We start from the raw sequence: 11,595 nt of genomic DNA on the forward strand, positions 1-11,595 counted from the left end.
TCTATCTCGGGTTCTGGCGTTCATCGTTAAGCCCTGCGGCTTCGCTGATCGCCGTGCAGATTGAATTCAATAGGTAAATTCAGTTCCTTCGCTCAGTGAGTGCCGGTGTATGGGTGTATATGTGTAGTTGTTAGAGTGCATGCATTCTCAAGACTGAACCCCACCCGTACGATGACATATCAAGCACTCACAAAACTTCCGGTTGGCTTTCTGACGAGGAAAACGCTGTATGACATAGTGATTGCGGGGTGCACAAATGATCGACCCATTGAAGCTTCTCCGTGTCAATTTAAAAGCTAGTGTATCTATTTGCAGCATTTGATCGCAACGAGCGGTGCGGTTCCTAGACACGAACACTGTCGAAGAGCATATTATAGCCATAAGTCAAGCAGAAGATATTCAGGGAGCGTCTCGGGGTCATGGTCAAACAATAACCTCCATTTTTGTCTTACTTCTCTCTGAGCGAGATATATCTCGGGTAGTAAACTCGTTAGAGTTAGTTCTCATATACTAAAATATAACTTGTTGTATATAATAACTTGTTGAGACCGAGTACAGGTTATTGTATTTGTTAGTTCAGGCTAAACGTCAACATCTGACGAGCTGGGTCCATCAGCTGCTGAGCGACAGATTGTCAGTTTCAACGAGAAGACCTTGTGCTGGCATCTAACCGCCACAATCGACTGTACGTTGAGACACGTGGTTGTTCTATGGGGTGGACGCAATTTACTAAATAGAAAGTGCCGAGTCGTACCATACGCCCGGACTGACCCGATGGCCATTATCTAGTGTACAATACCGTTTCAGGGAAGTGATACCGGCTAGATTGCTCGTCAAATAGCAGGGACAGCACCGTGCAGTACTGCTCAGGTTCACCAATTCAGTGGGGCCTGCGTTAAGGCGCTATCGGCCGGTGATACGTCGCTAGTCATGTTTGAGTGAGTGAAAGCTCTGGCGGATGTTGTGTTAAAGCCAAATGAACCAGAAGATGATTCGGCCGCCGTGTAACTTGCTGCTGCATCTATTACCTGGAGACCAGGTGTCGTCGAGCGGGTCTGCAATCAACGACGCCGGCTTCTTCTGAGCTCAATTACGCTCATAGAAAGAAGATCGCGCTACTGACCAGCCTCGTTCAATTAATTCATTGCGGTTGATCTCTAATGGTCATGTAATTGTATTGATGATGGGCAGGTGAAGGTTGAAAACAGCGAAAGGTGTAGAAATATTTACGTTGTCGTATCGAGGATTGATTATGCGTGTATGATTATGTGAGTAGATGAAATGTTGTAATAAATGTAGATTAGTTCAGGTCGCCAGGCGAAAAGTTCACAAGTGGCACGGCATTCATCAGAGATCGCGGTGGAACAGAATATAGCGAGCATTGCTGGTAAGTAAATTTTTTCGGAACTATAATACGTGTAATTAGCTAACTAATAAGGAGTCGTGTGAAATCTACCACCGCCTTAATTACCTGACGGTACTTCCGGATAGTCCGGTGGCATTGTGCAGATGCAAGTATTACATATGAATCTTCTTTATCCACCGAAGCGTTATAAATGATCTTCATCACTTCGTAATTGTTACGTCGTTTCCTATATATTTTACTACCCTGTATTTGAACCGCCTGAGTAGCACTACGACGCAAACGGAAACTGAAGACTTCATGTTCGTGCCCATGGCCGGAAATTAATAAGCGGCCCTAACAGTTTAATTACTGGAGCTGGCTGAATTTACAAATAAAGCGTGATCAAATAACAATAACGATCTATATTTACGTGATTTTTTAATCGTCAAGTATTAATTGAACACTTCTCTTTCTAAGAGTTATGGGAAATGCAATGCTGATCACCTAAGACCCCAAAAAAACGATGTACAATAATACCCATTCCGTAGAGAGGTAACGAACTAGGATGCAAGCAGCTAGAGCTACTCAATGCAATTTTTATAAGCTTGATTACTGTTACTACGAATGTTTGAGTGTCATTCTCAGTTTAAAAAAAATGCCCATTTTGTCAGGTTACTTAGTCGTGTCAAAGACAGCCTCTTGTTTGAGTATGCCGATCAGCGAGTCAGGGAATAAGGCATCTGTATAGAAATAGACGTCTATTTAAAATTCGGCCAAGTGACTCTTAGAATGTTAACGCATTATACCTAGGCACCGAAATGCGGACAGGTCTTACCCAAACGATTAGGTTTTAAAGACAAAAAGTGTATAGGTTGTGATTTCACAGGTCAGCTATAGGGTTAAATGTAACCCATTGAACTTTTTTGAAGAGTTACAGAAGCTTTGGCTCTTGTCACGTTCGACTAAAATAGGCCAAGCCAGTTGACAACGCCTTGCAAATGTTCGACCATATGGGAACCTTGAGCGTTTACCTGCTCTACTTGGCAAAAAAATCTACACTGTTTCCCTAACCTGCTGAGGCAAAACTGGTTTTCTTTAATAGACCACTCACTGTCGTTTATCGTTAATTTTTTATTAAAAAAGATGTATATATATATATATATATATATATATATATATATATATATATATATATATATGCGTATGTATATTTGTGAGCTAGTGATTTTGGATTCTTAAGTTGTAGGCTTTTACATTCTTCGATTCAAAAGCATAGAGTTATGTTTATCGACCGGTACGCTTTGGCGGTCCCTTCCCATCACAACATATTGCATCGTAGAGCCAATTGGCTGCGCGCTCTTTGGTGTCAGACAGCGCCGTTAATGGATTCCTTCCTAACTTGATCCATCCTACCCCGCTTTCGTTCCCTACCTCCGCGTCTCAAAGGAGATATTGAGTTAAAGTGTGCGAAATCAATGCAAAGCCGATAGAAGGTTTTCGTTTTCATTGCCGGTCGTCGACGTTCGACAGAGTCAGACCACCGTCAAACTTTACCGCTTTGGCATTTCCCTGAAGCTTCTCTTCCGATTTGCCAGCGGCCATCGCTGCTGCCACCACCTCGCGTTGGTGGTAGAACAGTAGCACTATTGGTAAATGCCGCTGCGGCTGCTGTTGTTGTTGCTTTCGTCTTCGTCGGAATGTGGAAAGAGGGTGGGCCGGCAGGCTCCCGTACCGTTGATAGGATGGGTGCTCGGACGCGCGTGTTTTTAATCGTACACGTTTATATATTGTACATGAATAAGTGTTTGAACAGGTGATATTTTTTTGGGAGAGTGTCGCTTCGTTCGTTGTCTGTCACAGGGTCTCATAGACAGCTTACGATATTGATTAACAGCGTGCAGAAGCTAGCAGATGCCGTGAAGACGATTAGTCTTTGATGTTGTTGCTAAGTGACCTGTAGACTTTCTGATCGGATCCTGGGCTTGATTTGGCCTTTTGATCGGGTACTAGCTACTAGACCGGTTCGGCCAGAAGCTCTGATTTCGTCTAACGTAGTTAGTCGCCAGAGGAACTAAACCGCTCTCGCTAGAAAGCCTCTCTGCTTCGACGTGTTTGGGTATTTTTGCTGCCTGTCTACGTGCGAGTCTACGAGCCGACAATCGTTGAAAGTGTCATCAGTGAATGTCTGCTTACGCGATATAGTACAAAAGTATCATAGTTCTCAGGGAAACCATTCTCTTCTCTAGGTGATAGCGATAACGACGTAGCGTAACGTGCCATTTGTCTAATCGACGTTCCAAGAAGCGACGCCAACGACCGAGAGCGACGCCAGTAGTAGCTAGAACAAGTACAAACTCTAATACATCTGGCTCGAGAATCCAATAGCGTACGATCACCGGTGTCAGTTCGCCTGCTTTGCTTGTTGATTGTTACCTCTACGATACTATAGTACGAGGCGGAACCTCAACGATAAAAGGAGCATGAAGGAAAAAGTAGACACGCCGAGGAAGACCAGCGCCGTACTAATCACCGTCGTCAAAATGGTCACCGTAGTCCACATCATGAGCGTCATCCTGATCCAGACAACATCTGGCTGACAACAGTAATTCCAGCTACAGCTTCCAGCATAGTAGCTAAACATCTATCTACCATTTCGCTGTTCGTAATCCTGGCACTAGCAGCGACACTCCGATCGCTTCATACTAAAACTTCTGCTAGAACTAGTCGTCAGTCTACACCCTTTTAGCAAAGGAGAAGGAGTGGCTATGCTGTTATTGGTAACAGCCCTTGACAATGTCAGTTGAGTTGGCACGTTGAGCCCGCAGGCGGACAAAGCCGTTCTTGCGTACGGTCTATCTGCTTGCGTCGGCTGCGGCAGTCGCTGGATCGTTGTTTCGACGCGTGACTATGAGCGATCAGTTCGCGCCATTGTCGCAATGTAGCGCATTTGCTAGGATGGTCTACAGGGCAGCTCACGGAGCAAGAGAGCGTCCTAGCTTTGATACTCTGTACTGCGCGACGATTAGTTTTTTTTTTTGGTTTAGAGAGAAACAGTGAAATTTTCAATGATGGTGATTAGTGAGCGACTGTAACCATTTGACTATAATAAAAGTAGTCCATGTCTGTGGTAGTGGCTGGGCGACTGTGAAAAAAGGGACGGAAAAAGGGGTTACCATGTGACCCGTATAGTGTGACGAGTTAATTGTATGTTACTATGAGTGGTGTCATGCTTGCATTGTGTAATATACGACTGAAGTCATGGACAGCTGAATGATGAGTAAAGAATAGCTGTTTTTGGTTGTTGTAAAATAAATAGAAGCGCGCCTGCGTGACCGGTACAAAGTGGTTTGAGGAAACGACCAAGGATAGGATTGTATGTAGCGGAACAAGGATCGGAGAATATGAAACTGTGAAAAAAACATAAGTTTCGCCTTTATTTCGCGAACATAACAATCTGTGTTTATCCGTTTAGCCAACGTGATTTGACGCTTAGTGCGCTCCAAGTAAATTACATAGAATTATCTCCGGTACTTCTCAAGCAATGGTGTTTTTCAAATCAAACCTGTATGTTTGACAGCTCTTCCAAAAGTGAGGCGGATGAGAACGAAAAGTTTTGCAGGATTTCTTTGAGCTTTTTGTCTCAGCTGTCAGTGTAGCTGCTTCGAACGAGGAGGCTGCAAGACCCTGTACATCAGGTGTGCACAGCTGAACTTGGCCGTGTTCAAGTCCTATCATAGGCCTCGTCTTGCTAGCAAGTTTAAACTACTCACGACGACAATGGCGCATCGATGGAAACGAACTGGCGTAAACGTGAGATTTCCTTTTAGTTTGTAATCTGTAGTAGACTAGGAGAACTCTCTTCTCAGTTTAGTTACCAGCAGGTTCCGATACTGGCATTTAGCTATACGATAATCTGTTTTAGGTGACTGATGTGTATTTTGTTTAGGTGCGTAAGTCAGAAAAGATCCTTAATTATCCTCGTACGCTTATTATATGTAACTGGTTAGATATTTGCATTGCCGTTGGGCTTTTTAGCGTACAGCTAGTTCGTAGTGCTAAATGAAACGCGTTTACCTCGACTACCACGTGTGCTTAAAATAAATAAGCTACTTACCGTGCTATCAGGGAGATGGGTGTAGCTTACTGACAGTCACCCTTTGCTACAATATGGATTATACTTGTTATCATAATGGGCAGTGTTTATGGCTTTCTGAGAGTATTTGGCAAAGAGCTGTGGAAAACGTAATACTCTAACTAACTGGCCGGATCCTTTGTATTTATATTGAGACGTGAGCTATTGAGGGAACAGTCAGTTTGCCGCGGTGAGAATTACCACAAATCTATGGGTTATTTAAGTGTGGGATGTATGAATTTCCCGGCTGATATTGGTGACACGTACATCGTTGTATTGTTCGCTTATTGACACTATACAAAATAAACGCTTGTGACTGGACATTAACCATATTTATTGCCATTGAGGATCGCAGAACTCACTGGCAGTGATAGATTGTTGGTGTAGACTTCGTGACGTATTTATGAAGCTCAAGCTGACGAAGCGTTCATAGTCAAGTAGTAGATCCAATCTTGGATTTTACAACAATGGCCCTCAATATCATACAGTTCCTTATCCACTGGAAAACTTGAACAACTTATATTAGCATCAGTGCTCTTCAACCATAGTAAACAACAAATCTATAGAACAAACCAACCACAGTAAAAGCGAATGTATTTTATCACGCTGCCTGTCAAACACCCCAACAACTGGTACTTGAAAATGGCCGGCTGACACGGATTCTCTATCTGATAGCAGTCCATAGTGATTAGGAATTTGTTTAAAAACAGGACCGTTCATATAACACTTTAAAACTATTGAATTGTATGATGGTCGTCTCCTGTGAAGGGCTCCATTTTCTATAGTTGTTTGAAAAAAAAAAGCATCGTTACACCTGTCACAAGGATTAATCTGCGCCATTGATCGAAGTACTGTCGATCGAAGACAGATTGGTGGATTTTTTGGTTAAATATGAGCGTCATTTTAGCAGCCGTATTCGCTTGGCATACTTCATATTAGCCACAAACGAGAATATCTTCCGTCTGCCATCTTTAAGCGGCTATTCTCCTTGGGAGCGTCTACGTGTAACTGTTTTTATACGTGTGTTAGTTGATCTATTTGATATTACTTCCTAGGCCATTTTATTCCACATAGAAGTAAAATTCCATACGTCAAATCTTGCCGCTGTGACTGATTTTCACACACCTAAGTAGGCTAGATAAACTTTTGTAGACCTGCATATCCGTTTAATCGAAACGAAAGATTATCAGACAATTTATAGAGTAAAGTGAAGTTTTGATATACACTGCATGAAGCCAGAGCAACACATTTGTTGTGAAAAAAATCTGGATGGAACATTTAAGTTAATTTAAAGTTGCTTTATAGGTAAGTATTACACTCAAGCGTGCGCATGCTATAATATGACGAAATACATAAATTAATGTAAAAACGGAAATAACTAGTTATGTTCTTAAAGAACAATATGCGTATAGCTTTGGCTTGTACCACCGATGCTGATCTGAAGAATACAATCATCTTATAGGGAAGATGTCTGCGAAATATGCATATCATCCTGCAGCTTCATTGGTAGCCAGAGAGTCGATTCAGGTATAAGTGTATATCTGTTGTATTCGTTATATTTTAGCAAAAAAATGTATAATTCATGTAAGTAAGAAAAGCCATATTAACATTTTGTGCTTTATATGGCTAATATGGAGCATCAATTTATTAACAAGCTAGTCAGGTATATATGCAGTAATATAGTGATACTTTCATATATATTCCGCTGGAGGCCAATATATTTTACTTTTTATGAGAACGTAATGACGCTAAAAGGTTTTTTCGATGTAGACCTTTCCAAACAAAGACGACACAGTTGTCAGTGGGCGTAGCTTGCGCATAGGTTCAATGCCATCCCAGGGTCGACGGCAAATTTGTGCACCTGTGTCTATAAGTTATTCTAAAACGGACCGAAGCGTAGTGCATTTATTGGGTAAACATTTTGCTTGGCCTTGTACACCGCAAGCTTCGCCTCTAGAGGTCCTTTGGACATTACCATGGGAATTTAAGATGCCTACGCCAGACGCACAATTTATCACCGCGTATTCATTCCTCAGGCGTTATTGATATGTTTCTTGCTGTGAGGATACTTTTTTTCGTTCGTAAGATTTTGCTTTTTGCTTTGCTACCCAAAACCAGTCAATGACGCCGGCCTCGCTACCGCCGCTACCATCAACGAGACCACCCATATCACCTTATTGATTATCTAAGAACACTCGTTTAGCGCATGCTCGGTGCTTATTAAATTTGACATCAAATGTCGTAATAGTATCAGAGCCAAGCTTGCCATATAGCGTCGTCGTAGAATGATATGGGTCGCGTTTTATCTAAAGACTCCTTAGCTTGACGTATGGCAACACTGTTATAGACTATCCCGAGTGGTTATGTCCCCATAGTCAAGTTTGGAGCCCTTAATTAATATAATGTTTTTTCTTTGAACTACTTAGTCTCGATGACAGAAGCATATTTAATAGCGCATAGGTGAGCTTGATCCTAACGAGTCCTACGTTTTTTTTTTTTTTATAGATGGCCTATACGGACGATCTTTTAGAGCGAACTCTCGAGGAGTTGGAGCGACTTTCAACTGCGCCATCACCTCGCGCGCTTCTTGAGGATGAAGAGTTCGCAAATCGTAACCTGAACGCGTCAGATCGCCTTGTACAAGGCCGTTCACCAGGGAGCTATCGAGGCGTCCCATCGCATCCTCATGCAACCACATCATCACATTTGTACAAGGTAAAGGGCCGGACAAAGCACGAAAATACTTATGTAAAATTGACGAAACTAGTTCTAGCTGAAAACGCTCACTTCTGTCTAAAGCTATCGCGGGTACTTCTGCCTTATCGAACCTAAAATCCCATTGGAAATACATAAATTTGCGTACACAAATAATAATATGTATTAGCTTAATACACTGTTACAGCCCGTGCCGCCGATTCCAGTGGAAGATCATATGTCACTTTATTCTAATGGACGAATTTACCGTCACCCTGGGTCGGTTATCCGAGCCACACCGCCCCCTCCGCCAGCGCCATCTCAACCCGACTACGATGCAAGGGTACGAAAATAGACTTGTTCACTGCCTCAAAACAAGAAAACAAGCTCGCTAACCGAGCAGAGAGAACCCAAACTTGAACCGCTTTTGCTCCCTTCACCATACTAATAATAATAATAATGGGTTCAAGATTTACATAGTTATTTGCAAATGTCGCATCGACTCAAAAACGGCTTCTACACCTCAAATCGGGATACCAAATTCTGTGGTGGTTACTAAGAAGTGATTTGCTACTGGAGATGTCTAATACCCTGAGTTTTACCTTACAGAGCTTTTATTGACTTTGGGACCATATGAATTATAAACTTTTTAGCTTTCATTGTAATTTTACTCTTCAATTAGAGTGATACAAGCAGTATTTACGAGCCGCTCCGACCGCGTGCACCCAGCCAGCAAAGCACCTACTCTGGTTCGCATGGGCTGCCAGGAATGCTAGGTTACGGATTTGGAGGTTACTCTGGAAGCAGCGCAAGCTCTCAGTATTCGAGCCAGTCAACATTACGGGGGTCTGCCTTCAGCGACTACTTTGGTAAGCTCCTGATAGAGGAATATTTGCCCTCAAAAAATCGTAGATTATGGTCTCTCGTTGCGTTGCTTATTATAATAAAATCGTTTGTAGTAACTTCTATAATAGCTGGAATTCTAATAAAATCCGTTATATTCCATTCTTAGTTTTTTCTTTACCAAAAGACAGGACTGAATGTTCGCGTCAACATCAATCATCAACCTTGTTTCCTGTCTTATGAATACGGTACTTGGTCAGATTAGTACTTAGCGTTGACATCTTTTTGATAGCTTTTACAAGTATGCTTATGGGCCTTGTAGAGGAAGACTGCGGTAGTGTGGCCGAAGAGCCTTTTGCCATCGGATCGTGCGTGGAATGTCAACATGAGGTCCTTAATGACGGCTCGGGATGCAGTGCCATGGATAAGGTACGTACTGGTTTAAAGCTAGGCGGTATTAGCAGTCTGGAAGTATTTGCAATCTGTAGCCTGAAATAAGTGATATTCGTGCAGTTATAGCTAGCGACATTCTTGGAAACAGCAAATATAGTATAGGTACACTCTGGTTTAGACATACGAAAAACCATCCCGAGTGCCCATTAAACAAACGGTTAGAGTTACACAGTGGTGAACCCTAGTGTTTGAACGACTGTCATCTTAGTTACTTGAAGTTATCACACTGAATTTACGGCTGGTCCGCAAAAATAAGTTCAGTGTTCGTTTATCGAAAATGCCGTTTGGTTCTCATATGGAACTCATAGGAACCGTTCGGCTATTGCAGGATACGTCGCCCCTCAGAAACAGTAGAGAATATGAACGATTCATAATCACCGAAATACAACTTGTACCTTACGGAAGAAAGAATTATCTATGCAAATTAAATTTGGTCCGAAATAAAGCTCGCGCGAGACGCCGGGCAACAAGTACTTTTTCTTTCAAAAGTGTCATTAACTTTGACACCGATGTCTTACTATCAAAGTAAGCATAAGTTTATTAACCAATAGACAATTTCTATGTTCGGCGAGAAGGTATATAAATTAATATTACTAATGCATATATGTCCCGCTTATATGTCTTTAATTATCATCTTACATCGATATCCATTTAATTCGTGCCAGGTTTATCATATCAGCTGTTTCAAGTGCCATGTATGCAAAAGGGAACTGCAGGGAAAAGCATTCTTTGCCGTGCAGGGACAACCCTACTGCGAAGAAGATTATTTGGTAAGCACCAACCTTCTGCTAAACAAATACCGACAATATTGGCTCCGTTGGTGGGAATTTGAGTGGCTTAGCGACCCATAAATGACGTCTCCTAAATACTAAAAGGTATCGATAATGATAACGTGTATGAGAATTTGAAGCAACGTCCACTTTTTTAAGATCAATAAAGGAACACGGTGAATATCTCACAAATAGTAAATGAGTGTAACGTATCACTCCTTCACACTTCGTCTCACTGAGTACATCTTCTTTTTTTAATAATTTAATCGAGGCTATACAATCCCACATCGCTATGATCACGCTTAAGCGGTCCATATCGATATGTAAGTGATTTATTCACGTTACATGATTGAAGAGTACGTAGTCTAGCGCTTAAGTGCATTTTATGTATTATAATTTGCCGAAAAAGTCACAATTATTTCAGTTACTAACCAGAATGTTCGTTTTTTTTTTTTTTTTTTTTAATTTATCCGGTGTAGGACACTTTAGAGAAATGTACAGCCTGCCAGAAGCCTATTTTAGAGCGCATTTTACGAGCCACTGGTAGGCCGTTTCACCCTGCATGCTTTTCGTGCCTCGTCTGTGGCAGGGGGCTTGACGGAGTCCCGTTTACGGTTGATGCCGCGAACAATATCTACTGCATTCCAGACTTCCACAAAAAGTTCGCGCCCAGGTCAGTTGTATTGTCCTATTCTATGCTGTAGTATCACGTTTGTCCATTGTAACTCTCATTGACTTATCTACAAGTACTAATTACACTGCGGAAATCAGTGCTCTTAAGAATGCTCGGTGGATTATAGGTGAAATGTGCTTTTGCCCTCTTTACTCATATCATTGATTAATTTTATTTCGCGCTAGGCGTCATTAACGGTCCAAAAAAATGGTAATTCAGTTTCACTTATTGTGCCTGCGTCATTTAACGTATATATCTATATATATATAGGTTTCCTGTAGCATTAATGAGGTCTATTTCTCTCATATCCGATTCCCGCATTTTTCACCCCCGATTCTAGGTGCTGCGTTTGTAAGGAGCCTATCATGCCACAGGGCAAAGGAGAAACCGTACGCATTGTTGCTCTCGACAGATCATTTCATGTCGCCTGCTACCGCTGCGAAGACTGCGGACTACTTCTCGGGCAAGATCATCCCTGTTACCCTCTCGATGGTCATGTTCTGTGCCGTGATTGCAATGCCAATCGCGTCCAGGCCCTGACCGCGAATCCCACAAGTCCCTCTACAACAAGCATTTCTTCCATGTCCACCACAGCAGCTGGCAGCAGGGGACGGCCATCCAGTCATCAACACTACCAGCAGCCACAGCAAAAATCATCACAGAATCAGCAGCCACAGCAAAGGTC

At 42.2% G+C, this 11,595-nt stretch overlaps 1 protein-coding gene across 1 annotated transcript; it reads left to right on the plus strand.

The window, feature by feature from the left end:
• Nucleotides 1-79: 79 nt before the first annotated feature.
• Nucleotides 80-11,595, plus strand: LOC111254264 (uncharacterized; the record flags this gene model as incomplete). The annotated part of the gene is given in 9 exon segments (XM_022814912.2): nt 80-1,387; nt 6,940-7,004; nt 7,983-8,192; nt 8,380-8,514; nt 8,854-9,040; nt 9,337-9,443; nt 10,133-10,237; nt 10,717-10,910; nt 11,251-11,595. Coding segments are annotated over 8 exon segments (1,343 nt in total), but the record flags the coding sequence as incomplete, so codon positions are not given.

Source organism: Varroa destructor, unplaced genomic scaffold (genome assembly GCF_002443255.2).
Source record: "Varroa destructor unplaced genomic scaffold, Vdes_3.0 BEIS01000007.1, whole genome shotgun sequence".
Classification (NCBI taxonomy): Eukaryota; Metazoa; Arthropoda; class Arachnida; order Mesostigmata; family Varroidae; genus Varroa; species Varroa destructor.